General features: G+C 46.3%; 2 protein-coding genes across 5 annotated transcripts in view; one reads left to right on the top strand and one right to left on the bottom strand.

Annotated features, from left to right (window-relative positions):
• LMCD1 (LIM and cysteine rich domains 1) overlaps positions 1-15,739 on the bottom strand; it is a 58,235-nt gene extending 42,496 nt beyond the window's left edge. For 2 of the 3 annotated variants that reach the window (XM_029242203.1, XM_029242204.1), the window contains exon 1: positions 15,574-15,739. In XM_029242203.1, the coding sequence (XP_029098036.1) occupies positions 15,574-15,615 (42 nt within the window). In that variant the 5' untranslated portion in view covers positions 15,616-15,739. The remainder of the gene's footprint in view (positions 1-15,573) is intronic. The other variant, XM_029242205.1, reaches the window with a different exon arrangement.
• The window catches only part of SSUH2 (ssu-2 homolog), a 151,815-nt gene that overhangs the window by 119,299 nt on the left and 10,202 nt on the right, over positions 1-22,314 (top strand). The window contains exons 13-14 of one of the 2 annotated variants that reach the window (XR_003796616.1): positions 15,496-15,547; positions 16,636-16,647. The gene's annotated coding sequence lies outside the window, so the exon portion shown is untranslated. Of the gene's footprint in view, positions 1-15,495; positions 15,548-16,635; positions 16,648-22,314 lie in introns of those variants that run through there. The other variant, XR_003796615.1, reaches the window with a different exon arrangement.

Raw genomic sequence — 22,314 nt, 5'->3', positions numbered from 1 at the left:
GATCCAGGTGTTAAAGCCATTTTAGCACCAGGTGCAGAGTTCCTCCTGGATATAATCCAAAGGATGAAAGAACTGAAAAGGGAGACAAATTCTGACTAATGTGATTCAACATTGTTAATGCATGTCTGGCTACCAACTCAATTCATCTGTGACCAACAAGTTCATGGCCCATAGTCCTGGAACCCTGTAAACATGTTAGGTATAGATGAGAAATGGTTTAGAGGGAAGACGGGGACCTGACATTTAATTCATGTTCATCACATTAGCTGTGTCACTGTGGCAATTTACTTCATCCCTCTGAACCTTAGTTTACTCATCTGTAAAATAGGACGTGCGTAAAGATTAGGAAGAAACTATGTAGCACGATGCCTGGCACGTAGCCTGTGCTTGATAAGTGCAGTTGATATGCCAAGTGCAAGGGCAAGGCTTCTGTTTTTGCCCCACATACCAAGAGCAGAACTGGTTCAAGTTTCTGGTGATTTGGTTCCGAGGAGTATGGAATGACTAATAAAAGTGAGGAGAAAATGTGGGGCCATTTTTCTACTCACAGAGTAAAAAAGAGAATTAAAGTGATTAACTGGACCATTCAGATTTTCAAAAGATGGGAAGAAATAGCAGCCAACAAAGCAATTTCACCCAGCGGAGCTCTGAATAGGCTTATCTACTCTTTCCAAAAAGCGTTCATGGTCAGCACAGTGTCAAAGGCTGGGCTAAAACTGTAAAGTACCGAGAGGTGTTGATATTAAGCATTTTTAAAGAAGGGAATGCCGACTCTGAGCCTTCAGGATGAGAAGAAATATGATGGGTCCAGGGCCCTTCTCAGAATTTCTTGCACTTCAAAGAGCATGTGCTTGGCAGTGATTCTGCCACTTTCCTGAGTTTGTTAACGTGGCTGATGGAAGGCAAAACTCTTAAAATCCACACAGATGGAACTTTTCCACTGGCTCTATTTTGGTATAAATATTCATTAAGGACTAGAAACTTAAAGTAGATATCGGCCTGAGCTATGAGTGGTTTGGACTAAATTTCAGCCAGTTTTCAGTCGTCCCTCTGGATCTTATCTCTCAGGAGGGCCAACCCTTCTGAGATGCGGCTGCCGTTGCTTAGAGGTCCCAGCCAACTTCCTCCCCAGATCAGAGAAATCACTGGAGTTTGGTCTCAAGAGACTTCCAGCCAGAAACAGGGGGCCTCAAGGTTCAGATGAAGGTTTCAGTTTGTTGTCTGAAGGAAGGAAACAAATGAAAGCTTGGCTCATCTGCCATCTTAAAGTCCATCCTTTTATAGATGAGTTTGAAGGAGGATAATAAAACTTGGGATCAGACTTCAAAAGTTCCGAGTCTGCTTTGGAACGGTGCCTTCCCCATCCCCCTCAAGAAGGTTTTAGATTAAGCAACGTGTATGGGTCTGTGGAAGAGGTTAATAGTCTCACCTACTCTATTCCATGTCTGTCTGTGTCCTCCGACCGCATCTTCTCTCTCCCCCTTTCTGTCCTCTCAGGATTCCTTGTCTCTGTCAGGAAGGAGAACCAACCTGCTCTCACTTCTTTTGATACCTTTCCTTCTCTCTCCTGTATCCTGATTCCATCCCATTTCCTTTTCTGTCCATAATATTACTGAGCCCTTACTGTATGCCAGCCTTTCCGAGGTGACACAAAGGAGAATTAAGACACGATCCCTGCCCTCAAGGAGCTTACTAATGGAGGATGTAGGGACAAAAAAGATGTTACGGGACAGGAGTTAGGCGGGTGGGACAGTGATAACATGTGTTCCAGGACCATTTGGGAAACTAAACGTCCATTCAGTAGGAGAGCAAAATCCATGCTGGGAGTTCAGAGGAGAGAGAACTTTGTCTGCACTGCAGGCTTCATGGAGGAAGGGCACTGGGGAATGGATGGGACTTTGGCCCATGGAGAAGAGGTCCTTTTAGTATGCGAGTGAGGAAGAACAAGTGTTTTCAGGGAAAAATGGACAGATCAGTTTGGGTAAACAGAATGTTGTAGTGATGGATAAGGCTGAACAGGGCCCCATCACGCAGAAACTTTAATGCCAGACTAAAGTCACTGGAGAGATTCTAAAGTGTCCTAGTGGCAGCTCCCTGGAACAAAGCTGTCTGTTACAGTGGTACCTCCCCGGGGCTGAAGCAAGAACTCAGCCCTCAACCTCTTTGTGCCCAAATCCTTCTGCTTGAATATGCAGCCCTTTCCAGTTATTTGTCAGATATTGTCTTGATTATTTTCTAACAGTGCTTCAAGGTAAAATTTACATGCAGTAAAAATTCAGAAATCCCACGTATTCACTTGAGTACTTTATATGTATATCCCCTGGGACCACCATCCAGATAAAGAACACTTCCTGTGCTCCAGAAAGTTCCCTCATGCCCCTTTCTAGTCAATAACAATCTCTTCTTAGCCACTGTTCTGACTTCCGTCACTGTAGATGGGTTGGGCCTGTTTTTGAATCTCACACAAATGGAATTAGACAGTAGGTCATCTTTTGAGTGTGAGTTCTTCTGTCCAACTTATTTAAGATTATCCATGTTGATGCATATATTAGTAGTTTTTTTAATACTAAGTAGTTTTCTGTTGTGTAGATGTAAAATAATTTATTTATTCATTCTCCTGTTGATGAAAGTTTGAATTATTTCCGGAGTTTGGCTATTATGAATAAAACTTCTCCAACTACTCTTGTCCAAGTTTTTTGGTAGACATCTGTGCTCCTTTCTCACGGATGTAGACCCTGCTGGGTCACAGGGCAGGTGTATGTTCAATCGTATTAGAGGTTACCGAACAGTTTTCCAAAGTGGGTGTGTCATGTACATTCTCCCTGGCAATGTATGTGAGTTCAGCTGCTCCACACCCTTATAACACTCGCTCTTAAATTTATTTTATTTATTTATCTTTGGCTGCGTTGGGTCTTTGTTGCTGCGCACGGGTCTTCTCTAGTTGTGGCGAGCGGGGGCTACTCTTCATTGTGGTGCACGGGCTTCTCATTGCGGTGGCTTCTCTTGTTGAGGAGCATGGGCTCTAGGCGTGTATGCGTCAGTAGTTGTGGCATGCGGGCTCAGTAGTCGTGGCGCACGGGTTTAGTTGCTCCGTGGCATGTGGGATCTTCCTGGACTAGGGCTGGAACCCGTGTCCCCTGCACTGGCAGGTGGATTCTTAACCACTGCGCCAGCAGGGAAGTCCCTCAACACTTGCTCTTGTCAGTGTTTAATTTCATCATTCTGTAGGGTGTATAATGCTATCTCATTGTGCCTTTAATCTGTGTTTCTCTGATGAGTCATGAGGTTGAGCACCTTTTCCTACACTTATTAGCCATTTAGACATCTTTTTTTGTGACATGCCTGTTGAAGTCTTCACCTATTAAGAAAAATGGATTGCTTTTTCAAAACTATTGATTTATAGAGGTTATTTATCTATTTTGGGTTACAATCCTTTGTCAGATATATGTACTATGAATATTTTCTCTCTCTGGGTTGTCTTTCGGCTCTTAGTGGTATCTTTTAATGAAATCGAGTTAATTTTGATGACCAGCTTTCGTATTTATTTACTAAGCATTCTCTCCAGATGCAAGAGTCATAAGGATATAAAACTTAGACTATTTTCTTACTGTTCTAGCGTTCCATAGAGTAATAAGCTATGACAATGTTGCAAATCATCTTTAAAAGCTTTTCAGAAAGATATTACCCTATTTACCAAGGTTTTCTTCTTTTCCTTCATAGCTGCCTCTGATTTCCTATTACCCACCCCCAACCCTTACTTTTGATCAATCAGGTACTTTGCATGTGGAACAGTGCTGATTTTTCATGAGTGTTTATGATATGGGTTTGGAGTTCTTCCCTTAGTGATTTAAAATTTCCTATTTCCTTTCACTTGACATGTCTTTCCACTTAAAAAAAAAAAAAAACTCTCTTCCAAGGAACAGGATAGTTTGGTGGCACAGAAGTGGCCTTCCCTATTGGGTGAGGATGGAAGTACCTACCTGGAGGAGGTGACACACGTCCCAAAACTGATGCCAAAACAAAAAGTGGGGGCTGTCTGTGGGCCATGTCACTCAGTTAAAAGCATATTCTAGGCCTCCCAGCAGGTAGGAAGTAAGCCAAGAAATAGATGCTCTGACCTCAGTCTTGACCAATGTGTAGGACTTGGTCGGTGAACCAGAACCAGAATGTTAGAAAAACGTGGCCATTGCATCCTTGAACTAAGGAACTGAGAAAACAGAAAGAACCAATGGGGAGTGGTGGGAAGTTGCAGAGAGAGAGAGATTTTAGCTCAACATAAGAAAGAGCTGTCTAATAATTAAAGGGGTTCAAAAAACCAGATCTCTTGACGAAGTTTCAGTGCTTGCCAGTGGTTCTTACAGCATCTGGCGCTCTGGTTCATCTCCCATTTAAGGTTTTGGATAGGCTACTTGGACAAAATAGTTTTGTCTTTTTTTGTTGTTTTTTTGCGGTACGTGGGCCTCTCACTGTTGTGGCCTCTACTGTTGCGGAGCACAGGCTCAGGACGCGCAGGCTCAGTGGCCATGGCTCACGGGCCCAGCCACTCCGCGGCCTGTGGGATCTTCCCGGACCGGGGCACGAACCCGCGTCCCCTGCATCGGCAGGCGGATTCTCAACCACTGCGCCACCAGGGAAGCCCAGACAAAATAGTTTTTAAGTCTTTCTGAACCTGAGATGCTAAGACACCCTGAATTCTAATCCTAGCTCTTCTACTAATTACCTCTGTGACCTTGAGCACATGACCTAACCTGCTGGATCTCTCTCCTTCTTTGTTAACAGGGAAGTTGACCCAGGGAACCTGTAAGGCCCGTTCTGCCTCTTAAAAATTAATTCTAATTGCTGAAATATACAGTATAACAATTATTCAAATAAGGATATGATGATTTCCTTTGTGATGGTCTCAGCCCTGGGCTGGGTCCAAGGAAAGGTACAGGGTGGTGACAAGAGCCGTTCTAATTAGCGTGAATCTTAGTGTAAGGTGTTTTCTCCACAGGCTGTTTGGGCCTGTTGGCTGTGAATGAGGACAGACTCGAGGAAACACAACTTTTCCATCAAACCTCACCTCTTTGTCAGATCCTTGCAAACACAGGGATGATCCCCAGAATTTCATTTTCCAGATAACTGGCAGGGAATCATCTGGGATTTTATCCCCCCTCTGTTTAACGTACCACAAGCAACTGAAAAAAATCAACTGACAACACTCATCCCAGTGGCGTTTTGATATCCAAACCATATGGTTTTCATTTTGAGGCATCACCTGCTCAAAAACATGGCAAGAAGAGACCCACAGTCTCAGACCAAGTCAGAAATCTGAAGAACGGAGCAAAAGGAATTGTTTTGATGCAAGAGTCTGGATCTCGTTACTCAAGTCTCCATATTTCGAAAGGCTGATTTTCCTCCTCGCAGTTTATCAAGGAATCCTCTGTAGGATTTCTTTTCCTCTAATTACCATTTAAATGACTTGAGAATTGGAAGGTGAATAAAACATGGGGTGGACACACCATCCTACGGTCCTCTGAATTGTATTTTCACATTCTGCTCACAAGGACCGCGTGCTGAATTTTGCAGAGGGTGTGTGTGTGTGTGTGTGTGTGTGTGTCTGTCTGTCTGTCTGTGTCTCTGTGTGTTCCTTTCTTTCCATATATGTTGCATATCCTCAGTTAACTTTTTTTTCCTTTGATCACAACACAAATCTACATCTTCCTGCAAAAATTCGAACTGACTGGGGGTGAGCCTGCTGGAACTCCTTTGCGGAGCTTAGGACTCTCAAGCGTGCCAGCTGGCCGGCTCTGCTATCCTATCACCCCCAAGCGTTTTGGTTGAGAGGCGAGAGGAACAAGTTCTCATACGAGAAAGTTACAAGACATGCCTGATGGATGGATGGATACGGAGGAATGTATTTCTCCGTAGTTCAAGATGGGTGATATTCCCCAAATTAGAAATCAGATCAGATGGAGAGTATGCGTCTCAGACTTGGAACGCATAAAACTGGCCTGTGACCCGATCCCATTACTCATTCATCCTTGTCTTTCAACACGCAGCTCAGATGCCGTCCCCTCGGTAAGCTTTCCCTGACCTCCCCAGGTGAGGTTAAGTACTTCCTCTTCTGATCTCCCTCACTCCCTCGATTGTACCTCTGATCAAGGCCTTTGGCACTGCTTTGGTTCTCTGATGGCCAGACTGGCTGTTCTGTCTCTCAAACCATCAGCCTCTGGGATTTCTTTCCTTTTTACTTCTCCGCTTCCCAGCTCAGTCCCTGGCTTATAATAATTACATGGAATACGTGTTTGCGCAGAATAAATTCTTAAAGTCAGCCAAATCAGAGGTGGGTAATAAGTGTCATCAAAATAATGTTTTCATTCTCTTTACCATTTCACTCTTATTGGCTGTTTCAATAGTGATGATAATTCTTGTGTAACCCACATTCATAAGTTGTCAAATACTGTGTTAAGAACTTAATAGATTATTGTTGTGACGACAATTTTTAGGCCCACTTTATAGATGAAGAAGCTGAGGCTTAGAGGTAATGTGATTTATCCAAATAGGAAACACGTGGCAGAGCTGGGATTTGAACCCAGTTTGTCCATTCTAAGGACCTCAGATCTCAATCCACTATGATTGTGTGTGTACATGTGTGTTTATATATGCATACATGTGTATATTTGCGCACGCATGTGTGTAGAATACTGTTAAAGCTTTATGTCAACAGAAGTCTTAATCTGTTTGAGCCCCTTTGTCTGATATGGAAGTGTCCCTTCTCAGAACCATGTTTTAAATGCACAAATTAAAATATGTAGGATTACAAAGGAAATGAATATTACTGAAATAATACCAATATATAAAAACAAATCTGTAATTTAGTAACATACGGGCCTTTCTTAAATTAATTAACAAGACCAGCCGTGGATTTAATTACTGTTATTTCAGAATAAGGACAAGCATGAGCGGTATGCCCGGCATTTCTCTTGGCTGTAATAGGATTATGAAAACATCAGATTTCCATCGGTATGAAGGGAACGGGGTCTATTTCCAGTTATCATTTTCTCACTTAAATGTCATATACAAAAACAAAACAAAAAAAGGCATAGGGGATGCTGAACTGCCAGGGCTTTTGTCTTCATTTATAATGGAAGGAAACGCTATATTTCAGTTAGAGGTTGGGTATATAAGGATGCAACAGTTTTCTTAATTTACGTCCCTCAATTCTATCCACGGATCCCCGGCTAAAAACCTCTCCTCTATCTACTAACAAGATTAAAAACAAAATCTCCCTCCCAGGCTTCCTCTAAAATAAGCCTCAAATGCTGACCCCTCCCCCCATCAGAGCCAGCCCCCTTAACAAGGACACTGGTGGCCACAGGGCCAAAGCTGGGGTGGGGAGCACAGGTGTGCCTTGGCAGGTGGGTGGCTCTCTTCCAGGATGAGGGCAGGGCTGGGCTCCACGTTCCCTCCACCTCTTCCAGTCAGAGGATTAGCCAGGTCAGTCCCTTGGTGGGCAGCCTCGTGAATCAGTACGTGGAAATGCCTCTTAGTCATATAGCCCTAATAGACGCTACCTGCTTAAGGCAGGTTTCTTATGGGGCATTAGTCAGCTCAGAGCTCTCACCCCATGCTCCTGCCCTTTGGTGCCTCTGACACCAGCACCAGGAAGGAGAGAGCCTGGGGTGTTGAGCTGCCTGAGAACATGGGCTGAGCACAGACAACCGGTCTACCGCCAGTGGCGAGGGGGCTGACGGGGCCGCTGCTTACCGGTGGTACGTGAGAGCTGCCAGTAGCCCCCTTGCCTCAGACTTCTCTTCACTGAGTGCTCTGTTTAAAATGCAACAGCTGGGGGCAGAATTGTCATACTTATTTCACTGTTACACTGTAGAGATGACTGAGGTTGGGAGTGGCTCAGATGTGTGCAGTGCTGAAATCTGAGGGTAGACAGCAAAAGAGGAGGAAGAGGGGTGTGTGTGTGTGTGTGTGTGTGTGTGTGTGTGTGTGTGTGAGATGGGGGAGGTCAAGGAACACACAGAGTGAAAGAACACTGCCATTATTTGGTTCTTCTCTTACCGTAATGTAAAACACATTGCACTGGACTCAAGTTAACATGGCAGGAACCAAAACTTTCTTATTCATTGCCCTGTACTGAGTGCTCAGCACATAATAGGTACTAAATAAATATCTGTTAAATGAAGACATGGGTGACCGTTACCCTGTCTTATAAGCAAGACATCCGAGGCCTTGGCGAGGGCAAGTGCCTGGGTCAGATCACCCAGCTGGGGCCAGCGAGTGGCCTCAGCAAAGGGGAGGGCTGCTGTTTGCAAGTGTGGCAACCGCATACCCAAGGCAAATTGTTGCCATTGTCATGATCCTTGCAGACAACGTGACCAGAGTCTATTTATGGCCAGGTCTAAGTGTAGCTACAAAGAGAAGGTCCTGCAGTCTGATACCTTAGAAGCCACCTGTGACGTCAGTAAGCTGAACTTGGTCTCCCACGTTGTAGCACTTAACTACGTATGGGATTTCTGCACTGGGCTGATGAGAGGGCATACCAATAGCAGGAGGCAGTATTATTTTCAGAACGTACTACGCATCCAGGCACTTTACCTGCTTTATCTCATTAGACTCCTGCTTACATATAGCACTGTTATTAATTCTCTTTCTCAAATGAGGAACTAGAGGTCCAGAGAGGACAAGCAACTTGGTTGCAGACCTAGGAAATGTCAGAACTACGTGTCACATCTAGATCTCCATGCTTGCAAAGGCTGCATGTTTAGCCACTTCTCCAAATGGCCTCTGAACCATGTGGCCAAAGCTACGTTCACAGCCAAAATGTTCACCTGACCTTCTGAGCTTTGAAGGTATGAGGGGGACACGAAATCAGGGTACCATGGCCATGGAAGTGACGGAAGAGAGAAGATACCCTTTTCTCCTTCATTCTTAAAAGATGCTGTGAGTCAGTGCATCTCTGCTGTGTCACATGTAAATTTTGGATGTGACATTTTCCCCCCATGTCCCATCTGCCACATGAAGGGATTGACCAAGCAGATCACTAGATCTGTCTCAGCTCTTTTATATAATGATTCCTTCACATTTTCTCCAAAGATTAATTTTAAGGACCCCATGTTTTAAAATAGGAGGAGGAAAAAAAAATCAGTCCATACACATATCATGTGGATTTGAAACAGCCGCCATGGGCTGGACCGTGGCACTTTGTCCTTCAAAAGAGTGACTTGCCAAATACAGCCTTTGGTTTCTTCTCCCTCGGCAATCTTATTTCCTTTTAAAGCATGTCCTGGTGGGGGCTTGGGCTGTTTTGCTTGGTCCTGATTCCCGTGTTATTGGGTAGACCGTGAGTCAGGCTGACCAGGCACGCAGAGATACACATTCCAGAGGCCAAGCTTATCCCCAGGATAGAATTTCCTGGAAGCTCTGGAACTTGGATCTCTAGGATTTTTTTTTGTCAAGTATCATTGCTTCTTCAGTAATTTCTGGATAATATTGTATGATTCTTTAGATTGTCTCTCTACCAGCTTTCTCTCTAGACAGCTCTATCAGACTTGTAGAAACCCAGGAAGGGAGAAATCTAGAAAGTCCTTCTTCTCTACCTGGGAAATAGCTTTGACTTGGCGTGGGTGATGGTATACACCTGGTCGTGGCCGAGAAATAGCAGAGAGGCACAGATGCCTGGTAACCTTTGGCAAATGCTGGGCCATTCCTGAATCACACTATCAGTGTGTAGGAAGACCTTGATCTCTGTGTGAAGCCTGTAGTAATAATCCTAGTCCTTCACCAGATTTCTGCTTCTGATGAAAGCCTCTGGTTTCCTCCTGTAGTGGAAAGAGCTTCAGTTTTGGAATCAGAGAAGACCGGGTATGAGTTCTTAACTTGTCATCATGTGATCTTAGGCAAGTCATTTGAACTCTTAGCGTTCATTCACTCATGTGTAAAAAGGATATTAATATTTTTGCACAGTAGTCCTAAAGGCGAAGAGAGATAGGATGCGAGAAGACATCAAGCATCCTGAGTGTACTCAAAAGACATCTTTCCTTCCTTTCTTGTGCCTTTCCCCAAACTTGTCCATCCTAACAGAGAACAGATGAGTCTTCCTGCAGATCCTTAGGGGACAAGAGCCCAAATGGATGATGAAAGTAAGACCAGCACATCCTTTCTGAGAAAACATGTAAACACTTCTCATATAAAAGAGCAGACAGTGAGCAACTGGATTTCCACATCAAATATTTAGGCTTGATACGAAATACAAGTTTCTGCCACTAAGAGAGTCTTGGCCCACATAGGAGACCTGACTTCTTGTTTCACTCTTTCTAGAAAAGCTATCTAGACAGCATTTCTGGAGCATCTGCTGATCTGTGCCATGGATATGTGCTCAGCTCCCAGAATGGGTTCAGGATAGCCCCAATGTTGCGTTAAGGAAATGGTTCGATCTTGAGGGTCTCCTGTACAAGTAGCTGGTGGCCCTGTATCTGGTGGAGTCATGGCAGCTGCCAGCCAAATCCTCTTCCTATCAAATGAAAGGGAAGAGGGGGATACTTCCAAACAAAGCCACTTAGAGAGCAGCAGCTGTCTCTTCTTTCTGGAGGTCCCGAAAAGCTGTTCCCCAATTCTGCTTTCAGTGGAACTGAGTTTTAGTCCTGTTTTCCCATAATCATGTGCTATTTGGGAGACACTGTGGTATCCAGGAGAGGCCAGTGGACTGCAGGGGGAACGAAGTCCAGTTCTCATTCAAGGTCGGCCACTTCCTAGGGAAAATGACCTATCCAAAGTCACCGGTAAGTGCTTGCGGTTACTGTAATGACTCGACCCCCGCCCCAGCCAGGAAACTTTTCTTATGATACATATTTAAATGGTGTCGGATGAACACTGGGGAGATAAGAACTCCCAGGGTCTGTGCTTATCAGGACAGATTTCCACTTTATTATACAGATACTATTTTGAATGTGCAAGTTGGAAGGAAAGATTCTCCTTGCCGCAGTCAAATGGAATACCTCTTGTGGAGCCCAGTTGACCCTAGTGGGGGGGGGGTGGTTACAGGAGGAACTATTCCCTGAGTTCTCTGCTCCTGACTTACCCTCACCGTAAGTAGCAGGAGCGGAGGTGGGAAAGGAAGATGCACATGTGAGTCTGTGCACCTGTCCCTCCTTCTTGGTCCCCAGGCCTTTGCTGAATCTAGCCCATTCTTTTTCTCCCTCGTCACCTTTAGTCAGTTAACATGGAGAGAAGATCAAACTACGGGAAGATCCGTAAGGGATACCACGGGATCCAGAGGGGAATACCAAAGTCATTTTTCCCCTGTCCTGCCTGTAGAACTGTTGGTAAGCCCTGGGCCGGGAGAAGGCCTTGGAGCTGAGATGGCTTAGAATAAAGCCAAGAGATGATCTGCGAGGTACCTTTCCCTGCCTTCCACCATCTCAGGGGGTGGATGCATTGGTGAAAGTCAACTGTCAACTGCAACCCCGTATATTCGGACGTGTCTGCACAACATGACAAGTATCTGCAACTTACAAGCAGTGGCTTCAGCATCTGTTTGGGGAGATCTTTAAGAAGGACTTGGATAATTTCTTTCTTTCTTTCTTTTCTTTCTTTCTTTCTTTCTTTCTTTCTTTCTTTCTTTCTTTCCTTCCTTCTTTCTTTCCTTCTTTCTCTCTCTCTCTCTCTCTTTCTTTCTCTCTCTCATTCTTTCTCTCTCTCTCTTTCTTTCTTTCTCTTTCTTTTTTTTTTTTTTTTATATGGCTCTCTTTGGGCCAAGTTGCTTATACACCTATGGGCATGTATCCAATGGCTTGGCTATTAAAGTCTTTAAGTGACAGCTTAATATATTTCTAAGATGGAGGAAGCCAAGGACAATTCTCGAGGAGCCGTGTTGATGTTGGATCGGCTTGCCCAGGCAGTGTGCCAGCAGTTTTGCACGCGGCAGGAACTGGAGGTGAAAGCAGGAAGGGCTGAATTATGGAGGGGAGGGCAGAGCTGGAGGACAGGAAAGCCAGGAGGGACGTGATGTGGAGAAGCGTGGAGGGGGACGCCCAGCTGAACCTGGCAATGCACTAGGACGAACCATTCTTTCATGCTCCTCTGACATGGCGCTGAGGGGTGAGAAATAGAACCCTCCAGAGCCGGTCCACTCACAGTCAGCAGTGAACATGCTCTCTGATCTTTTTGTTCTAGTCCTTTCCAAACTCCTGCAAATGGCTCTTTGGCAGCCAAGGGGTCTGTATTCTTACAGAGCCTAATGGGCCCTGGCCCACCTTCTTAGCAATCTCAGAGAAGGGGCTTGACCTGTCTGGGTCTCAGTTTCCTAATCTATAAAGTGAAAAGAGCTCTGTGTCTGCCTCCAGGCCTACCATTCCAGCACTCCAGAGTGAAATGCTCAGTGACTGATGATCTCTGTTGTGTAAGCAGATTTTGTATCTGTTGGGCTAGAATGAAGACAAGGTCATTGGTCATTGCTGTAGGTTATCAAGGCTGAGCAGCTGGCTTTCGCTCAGCCGAATGAAAATTAGTTACTCCTCAGATGGGCCAGTCAGCTGAAGAAAAAAGAGCACGTCCTTCATTCCCCAAAAGACTCCTTTCAGCAATCACACACCCACTGAAATACACAACCACCACTGACAATAACAATGGCTAAATCTATTTGCGCTCATGTGCTGAGCCCTTTGTACACATCAGCTCATTTCATGATCACGGACCCCTTGGGAGGGAGATGCTTTTAGTGTCTCCCCATTTTCAGATGAGGACGCAGACTCAGAAGCTTACCCAAGAGCACACAGCTAGTAAGTGGTGGAGCTGGGATTTGAACCCAGATCTGGTTACAAGAATACTAACCGCTTAATAAACAAGAGAAGAACACATCCACAGTGGTGGTTGATTCCACCAAGAGAAATGGCATTTGGCCTTCCAGGCTTTTTGTTACCAGGGCATGGTGGCTAGTTTCTGATTCTCAGGGAAACTCTCCATGCTAGGAAACCTCTTTCCCAGTTGAAAAACAAATCATGACTCAAGAGCCGCCAACGGGAGCATTCGACTCAGCACAGATGAGAGGGCGTAGGGAACTATTTCTACGCCCTGCCACGAACTATGGATGTGACCCACGGCCAGTCCCCCTGTCTGCCCGGAATTGGATAGATGGTCTCAAAGCCTACTCCAGGTTTGGGATTTTATGTTCCGTCTCTTGAAGATTTTTTTTCTGACTTTCCAGCTGCTAGGGATTCCCTGCAGCACCCATCCCTTTGGGGGCAGGGCAGTGGAGTCAGCTTGTAGCCCATTTGAAGTCATTTCTCATTTTGTAAATAGGTCCCTTGAAGCTCTCAGGGGCTATGAAATTGTTTCAGAATGCCTAAGTGTGATTATGCCTCCTGAAGCCAAATGTTAGCAAACCCCCCACTGTTGCAGATTTTGAAAGTAAATTATGCAATAAAAGTTGTACAGCATGCTGTTGACGTGACGCAGTGTTTAATCACCGCTGTACAGCTCAGGAAGTACAAGCTTATACAAAAGCAAGTGGAGCTTTCCCCCCATTCCCTTCCCTTTTCTTGACTTTCTGAGTTGATGACATGGGTTAATCAACCAAGTGGTCATCCTCCTCTGTCACAGTCCCAAAGGGTAAAAAATACCCACCCTTTCATCTCTACCCACCACATTCTTCCGCTAAGCCTGTAATTGGATCTAAACGGAAAATAAACGCTTTGCAGGCCAAGGAAGTTGGCACTAGAGGGTGACAGGTCGGAGACTGTGTTCCACCTCTAATCCGGATAATCACACGCTCCCATGCAAAGGAAAGTAAAAGCAAGCCTTCCTCCGAGTGGTGGCCGGGGCTTGTGCTGAGGAGGGGTGTTCCGTGTATCCTGTTTCCCTTCACCCACTAACCGTCCACTAGCTTGTAGTAAAACCACCGCGAACCATCTGATTTTCCAGTGGACAGTGAGACGCTGCCCCTTTAGCTCTGAACTCTTTTACCTTGGCTGAATTTGGGGAGGGAGTTCAGACACACAAATATCCCGGTTGCCGCCACAAGTTAGAAAACAGTAACGCACGAATTGTACTGTCCGAGAACACCATGGTCTTAGCCCGTTCACTTGTAGTTGATTGAGTCCTGCTGTGCGTGGCGTGCTGCATCAGGACAGAGATGAGCGAGAAAGGTTTGTCCTCCAGGAGTTTACAAAGGTGGGTAGAGAAGTGAGAGCAGTGTGTGCCTGACTCACTGGTGGTAGAAATTAGTGGGTATCTTACCAAGGTCTAACATGCGGTGAGAATTCCAAAGGAGGAGAAATGACTGGATTCTGCACATAGTCTGGCAAATGCAATGGGGGCAGGTACATTCCAGAGAGATGCCCTGATGAAGTCTGCCCTGGTGTACACATTCAGAAGGGTCTGATGCACTGCTCTGTATGCGAGTCTGGGGCAGGCCAGCCATGCAGTGGCGTAGCTGTAAATCAGATGCGTGAATCCTGCACCTCTAAGTGGCTGGCTTGCATCTTGATTCTGACATAGGTTGTTTTTTTTTTTCCCCCTTCTCATTCTACTCCTGCACCCCCCCCCCCACCCCCCCCCCCGCACGCCTCTGGTAATGGCAAATGTCTAAGGAGGAATTTGCCCTGTAAGACCAAGTTCTCTTTGGGAGATGACCCTACAGGGTACCATCGCTGTTACTGCTTCTGTGAGGGAGGTGGGACCTATCATCCCCCCATGGGAAACAAGGGAACTGAGGCTCAGAAAAGGGACTCGGTCATTGTGATGCAGCTAAAAGGTGGCAGGGCTGGGGTTTCGATGCCAAAGGTTTTCCTTAGGCTCTGCTGCCTGCTGGGAGCAACTCTCTGTGACGCTGGGCCTCAGTTTCTCCACTGGTCTAGGCTGTCTCTCGGCTTCCTTCCAGCTCACAGGTCCTCTAAGCCTCCGGCCTGTGCCCCCTCCCAACTGCCTTCAGGTATGTAACTGGCGGTGGTTGGAGCTAGGGCACAGCCGCAGGCCCCTCAGGCAGTAATTCACCCGTGACCTTCTGGGCTCCCGGCCAGCCCTTCTTGAAAGGGAAACGTGCAGACCCTGGGGACAGAAATTAGTTCCCGTGTGCTGGAATTGCTGCCACTGCCAATATCACCAACTAAAGAAACTGGTTTCTGTGTGTGTGTGTGTGTGTGTGTGTGTGTGTGTGTGTGTGTGTCTGAAAAACACAAAACGCTAGGATGACAGCAAAAAGGGAGATTCCTTGTGAGTATATATAACCCCCTCCCCAAACCTTCACCTCAATCACAGGAGGGGGAAGGAAGGGTCTTTCCCCCCCACTACAGACCAGAGAATTACCATTTCAGAAAAAGTTTTACCTTATTTAAATTTTAATTAGCATAATCAGAGAACTAAGATCCTTGGCAAAAACTTTACACGACGGCCTTTAAGAGTAAAATTTGGGGGGTGTGCCTGTTAGCTCAAACATGTATTCCCAGCTTTTCTATTTTCTGTTAAGTCTCGGAATTTAATGAATTTCCTTCTCCTTACTTCTAGGTAAGCCGCCTCAAACACAGAGGAGAGGGAAACGGGGAAAGAAAGAATCTGGGTAAGTACAGACAGATCGCAGCTCACCTTCTGAACTCCTGGGTTGAGGTCCATGGCCACCTTTGCCATCCTCTTCTGGGGTGGACAAAGAGCGCCTGGCTTCTCAGGCAGAGGCGCGAGGGCGCGCAGCGGGGACAGTGGTGGCTGAATGGCCAGGATCGCTGGCCCAGGGCGAGCTCTGCTCGCAGCCCGGCGCGGCGGGGCCCTTTAATTGGAGAGCGGGACTCCCTCTAAAACCTCGCCAGCCAATCGGCGCGGGCGCTCGCGCTTGGCCAGCCAATCCCAGCGCGCGGCTCCCCCCTCCCTTCGGTTGGTCTGGGCCCGGCCGGGAGGCTGCAGCTGAGTGAGCGCTGCCCTTACGTCAGTGGGGCCGCGGCCCCTGCCTGCCCGGGCGGCGCACATCTGTCCCTGAGCGTCAGGAATCCGTCCCCACGCCCTTCTCCTTTAAAGGACAATGGGCAGAGGGTGGGGCGGGCCGCCGGCCCCGCGATCCATTCAGGTCAAAAGGGAGAGTGATCAAACAGGAAGGCTCGGGTATTTTTAGTGAGCTGGGTCCAAAAATAAATGCTGAGCTGTGTTCCCCTGCCCACCCTTTCTGCCTTGTGGTAGAGGGGTGGGCAGGTGGTATGCAGCAGCTTTGACTAAGCTGGCTAGCTTTTCCCAAACCTGGGCAAGTTTCCCAATCATCGGAGAGGAGGTGAGATTGCAGTGAGTGTGTTTTAAACTTAACGTTTGTAAAGTATTATTCTGCCTTTTATAACTTGCTTTCGTGTCAGTCCTCCCCGTTCAGGGAGGAAGAGAACACTGTCCTGATTTTATAAGTGGCAGCGTGTACATCTTCACTCCTGTAGTCACATTTTCTCATTGTTATCTAGTAATCATCTCAGGTATTGCTATTGCTACCACGATAATGATGACGATCGCCACTCCCATTTAACAGATGAGGGAATAGGATCAGAGAGGGTCACTGGGACAAAGGCGAACTCGTCAGCAAGGCTTTAACCTGAGAGAGGGAGCCTGAGAGCTCATCTGGGGAGAAGGAACACAGGATAACAATAGCCATAAACTAGGAAATTCATATTTTTTTAGATTAATTGAGTCATGCGGGTCTGGACAAGCAAGATTCCATCTGTGGATTTCTCACATCCTTGGGAGGAAGTCTCTTGCAACATCTAACATCACAAGTCCTAGAAGACAAAATCGGCCAGGTCTCACTGTGTCATGCTGTCTGCCTATAATCCACAGCTATTAAGCCAGTTCCACAGACCTGGGTTCCCAGAGCCATTTTCCCAGCCTAGACGGAGGATTAAACAGAGCCCTTTTTCACCTTTTTCCCAGGCAAGAGAGTACTCTGTCGTGAGGTTTTCGTCCTGTAACCCACATTGGCAGTGCCCCCCTGCTGGAAACCAGGGCTCAAGTGGGCTAAAATAAAACCCGGCTGCAAGAATGCAGGGTGGTTTCAAAGTACGTCGTGTGGGACTGATGTGAGGGGACAGGGAAGCTGCAGGCCACTTTCTAGGGCTTTTTCTCTTATTGGAGATGCTTTCCTTCTTAAAGCCTCCTCCAGTTTGGTTCTTAACACATCATCCTCAGCAATCCCGAATCTTGACCCGTGATCCCAAGTTGTGGTTCTTTTTTCACATTCCTGGAAAGGGCTTTCTATCTGTGACTCCTTTTTTCCGAGACGCGGGATGATCTTTTTCTCCTTTCATGGATTTCCGCTCTGATTAGTGTTTGTCTCGCTTGCTCCCACCTGTAGCCCCAACACCTAGCCCATGATTGATGCTCAGAACACAACTGGGGAATGAATGGAGGTTGCATTCTGGCTTTGAACCAGCAGTGAGCTGGCAAGGTGGGACTGGGAGAGATGGCTCAGTGCCACCCCTAGTCTGGTTTGTCCAAATTTCCTAGGTGGGCTGCATGATTAAACCAGGGTGTAAATTAACCGTGACTGACGGACGGAAGCCTGGACTGGGAGAGGTTTCCACGTGAATAGCCCTTTCAGTAGCAAATCCTAGAAACAATGGTGTTGAACTGGGATGTCCTGCCAGAAGCCTTTAGACTTCAGAGCTGTGGGAACAGAAGCCAGGAGAATAACAAAGGCAGGCTTTATCCCTTGCAAACTAGGCAGAAGCCTACCCAGTGAAGTCATTTCCCACTCTCTTCCCAGCCACCCTCCCTGCCCCATTTTGAGAAATTATTGTTCCATGGAATAATTTGACTTTTATGAACTGTAACACTGTTTAGCTCCAAAAAAGACAGTCTTCCCCTCTTCTTATTTTTACCCTTGGCTACAGTTTCAATTAAGGAAGCAGGTATTGTGGCTCTTTCTCAGAATATGAGTATCAGAAGCTACTGCTTGGGGGCCTCCCTGGTGGCGCAGTGGTTATGAATCCGCCTGCCAATGCAGGGGACACGGGTCCAAGCCCTGGTCCGGGAAGATCCCACGTGCCACGGAGCACCTGAGCCCTTGTGCCACAACTGCTGAGCCTGTGCTCTGCAGCCCGCGAGCCACAACACTGAAGCCCGCGCGCCTAGAGCCCGTGCTCCACAAGAGAGGCCACCGCAGTGAGAGGCATGTACACCGCAGCGAAGAGTGGCCCCCGCTCGCCACAACTAGAGAAAGCCTGCACGCAGCAACGAAGACCCAACACAGCCAAAGATAAATTAATTAATTAAAAAAAGAAAAGAAAACGAAGCTACTGCTTGGATGGCCTTGTCTCTCCTTTCTGGAAAAGAACCTGTCGCAGGCAGAAAGCTGCTCCCTGCTTCCTGTAGTGCTTAGTCTGTTCTCAGTTGAAGATGCTGACTCTGACTCTTTAAATCCTACTCTCAAGCCAAATGTTCCAGGGGACCTATAGTCAGAGTTTTGACTGGACACCTGGACAGAGTCTTATAGTCCGGACTGTTCTGGAAAATGGAGGCAATAGGGCCCATTATATCTCAGCCTCACTCCATCTCTGGGGTCCTTTTGCTTCTCTTTGGGAGAAAATGGGGTATCTTTTCCAGATTGGAACAGCAAAGAGATCTGATTTCCCCAAGGTTCATTGCTTGGTGGTGCTGGGGCTTATTAGAAGCTTCATTCATCCATCAAGTAGTTTTGGGGGCACCTGCCTTAAGCCAAGCCCTGTTTTAAGTGCTGGGGACACCCAGGTAAATAAAAGAATCCTTCCCCTTCAAGAATGTCTTGGTCTGGTAAATTTCACTGGGGCTTTTTGATTCACAAAGCTCTTATCTTACTTGACCTTCAAGACAACCGTGGGATAATTCTAATTATTCCATAATAATTCTAATTATATCTCTGGGAGAAAATGGAGATTTGGGACAGTCACGGGCTCCATCCAAGGTCATACTCCAGCAGGTGGCAGAGGTGAAATTCAAACTCAGGTCTTTTAGCTCCAGACTGTGTCCTCTGAGTTATCACGCTGCCTCCTATAGTGACTGTCAAGGATTGATTACAGGAAAAGACTCAGCATTCAGAGCAAGGTGATGGTGTCGTTATCCTTGTCATTGGGTTTGTCCTAAGTGGGACTTTTTGACTCTGAGTTTCATGCTCTTTTCACTGTTCATTCATGCATTCAACAAACACTGAGCTGAGAACTCTAATGGGTGAGGCCCTGAGCTGTAGATATGACATAGACTGAATAAGACCGGAAAGGTTCCTGCCCTCATACAGCTTCTATTCCGGTTGGGGGAGACCGACACGGAACAGGTGAACAGATCATTAGATGAGGGAACTAAGAATGGCAATGAGGGCCTCAGAGGAAATAAATGGAGGAGTGAGTCACTGGATGTGTGGTCCCTTGAGATCAGGTGGTCCAGGAAGGCCTGACTGAGGAGGTGATGTGTGAGATGAAACCTAAAGAGGGAGTTCGAGTCAGCATGGCGATGAGCAGAGTTGCCACAGAAGGAACATTCCAGAAGGATGGAGTCATGAGTGCTAGGACCCTAAGGTGGGCATGGGCTTGATGTGTCTGAGGGATCATAGGGTCATTACAGTTGGAGAGTAATGAGGGACAAGGAGAATTTGTGAGGAGACCTTGTGGGAACTGGTCTTGGATCGCCTTGGATGCTGATAAGGAGTTTTAAATTTAAAAAAAAATTAATTTTATTTATTCATTTTTGGCTGCACTGGGTCTTCGTTGCTGCATGCGGGCTTCCTCTAGTCGCAGCGAGCGGGGGCTACTCTTCGTTGTGGTACACGGGCTTCTCATTGCGGTGGCTTCTCTTGTTGTGGAGCACGGGCTCTAGGCGCGAGGGCTTCAGTAGTTGTGGCACGAGGGCTCAGTAGTTGTGGCTTGCAGGCTCTAGAGTGCAGGCTCAGTAGTTGAGGCGCACGGGCTTAGTTGCTCCGTGGCATGTGAGATCCTCCCGGACCAGGGCTTGAACCTGAGTTCCCTGTGTTGGCAGGTGGATTCTTAACCACTGCACCAGCAGCGAAGTCCCAAGGAATTTAAATTTTTTTCTGAGGACAGTAGGAAACTATAGATCAGTGCTTTCCCACTGAGATATAATATGAGCCTCATATATCATTAAAAATTTTCTAATAGCCGCATTAAAAAAGAGTTATAAAAAGGTAAACTATATTTAACCCCATATATCTGAAATGGTGTCATATCCACTTGTGAATGATGTAAAACATTATTGAGATGTTTTATATTCTTTTTTTGTGCTACATCTTTGAAACCTGGTGTGTGTTTTATACTTACAGGGCATCTCAGCTAAGGTCGGCTACTCTGCAAACGCTTAATAGCCGTGCGTGGCCAATGGCTACCATACTGGACAGGGTGTTATAGAGCTTTAAGTAGGGGAGTGGCAGTATCTGATTTGCTAGTTAACTCACAGCAAGGACACCCAGGAGTTTCTAATAGAAACCCAGTTGGTAACTAACAACCTCTGATTATCAGAGTGTGAGGCTGAGGGGCTGGGAACCCATAACTGAGTTTCTGGCCTCCTATGTGTGTTTCAAGCATTGAGCTGGGAGGGAAAAGTGATTTCCTCAAAGTAAGAGAGCTAGAAAGAGGCCAAGCAAAACCTGGAACCCAGATCTTTTAGTTCCATGCCAATTTAGAAAATCCCCAATCATCATGGCTCACAAAGATGATGTTTTTACTGTTATAATGTAGCAAATGTGGCTTAGTTGTTTTAATATGCAAACATGCATGGTGGCTTCTATTTGGTTATGATTTTCGTTAACACATTGTTTTCATTAAAAACACCCAACACTTAAGAGTAGGTAGATATCAATAATCCGTGAACCACATAGTATATTTTAAAGTGTATATTAATTGATATAAATATACCATGAACTACATCATATATTTTAATGTGTATCAGCTTGGACCATCATTTGTACCATATATATGTGAATTGTTCACGACTTGAAGTTTTTGGTTTCTTTCCTGCCATGCTTACAGTAACTTTAATTTTAGAATAACTATGTAATTTTCTCCAGATTTTTGGATGGACTGACTCCTAGATCAAGAAAGGCTTTGCCTGTAAGGCCAAAGCATCTGGATGAAAACAAAACATGATTCTTGGACCCAGCTATCCTCCTGCCTTAGAGCCTGTCTTTGACAGGGACAGTGAAACGCACAAGAAGATCTGTCCATTGCAAAGGAGCACTGGGTCACGAGTCCAGAGCCCCGCGTTTGATTCTAGCTCTGCTGAAAGCGGTGTAGCTGCTGTCATCCACAAGGCCACTTGCAACTCAAATTTGTCATTAGTTACTGGGAGCACGTGATCAATTTCCTCTGAACATCAGCTATGTATTGCACCTGATGGTGCGATGGAGCCATTCCCTTCTTTGCCAGGTTAACGAGGGAGTGGAAGGAGCACGAGATTGAGACCCAGAAAATCTCCGTGTGTGTTTCAGCTTCATCACGGGCGTGAGCTCAGTGATTTGGGCAATATATTTAAGAGTGTCTGAGTCCTTGAAAAAAATGAGGATCACAGTATTTATTCCTCTTGCCGTACAAGGCATATCCATACGTTCATCTATAACTATCGGTAGTATCAGAATTCTAAGATGCTGTCCAATGACCCAGGCCCTTATATAGTCCCTTCCCCGTGAGCGTGGGTGGTACCTCTTAACTTGCTTCTAACGAACAGAATGTGGCAAAGGTGATGATGTTGAGTCTTATGGCCAAAGTGAAGGGATTTTGCAGATGTAATTAAGGTCCCTAATAGGGAGACTATCCTGGGTGGGCCTGACCTAATCAGGTGAGCTGTTCACAGGAGGAGCCAGAAGTCAGAGACGGAGGAAATCTCTACCTCCGTCCTGCTGGCCTTAAAGAAATGTGCTGCCACGAGTTCCACGTCTGTAAGGAGGTGAATTCTGCCAACAACCACGCGGCAGGATGATAAACGAGTACCGTTCTAAGTTGCTAAGTTCGTGGTGTATTGAAAACCAACATACTATCGTCCTCTTCACTCTTGGATCTGGTTAAAAGATTTACTTCTCGGGGCTTCCCTGGTGGCGCAGTGGTTGAGAGTCCGCCTGCCGATGCAGGGGGCGGGGGTTCGTGCCCCGGACCGGGAAGATCCCATATGCTAGGAACGGCTGGGCCCGTGAGCCATGGCCGCTGAGCCTGCGAGTCCGGAGCCTGTGCTCCACAACGGGAGAGGCCACGACAGTGAGAGGCCTGCATACCGCAAAAAAAAAAAAAAAAAGATTTACTTCTCTGCTGCTTCCTGGGGAGAAGATGTTTGGTACCTATTTTTAAAAGAAATACATCTGCTCCCCTCAATTCTTTTTTTTTTTTTTTT

Source organism: Monodon monoceros, unplaced genomic scaffold, assembly GCF_005190385.1.
Source record: "Monodon monoceros isolate NGI ecotype Baffin Bay Population unplaced genomic scaffold, NGI_Narwhal_1 Super_Scaffold_3, whole genome shotgun sequence".
In the NCBI taxonomy this organism is placed as follows: Eukaryota; Metazoa; Chordata; class Mammalia; order Artiodactyla; family Monodontidae; genus Monodon; species Monodon monoceros.
This window is presented reverse-complemented; position numbering and strand designations above follow the sequence as displayed.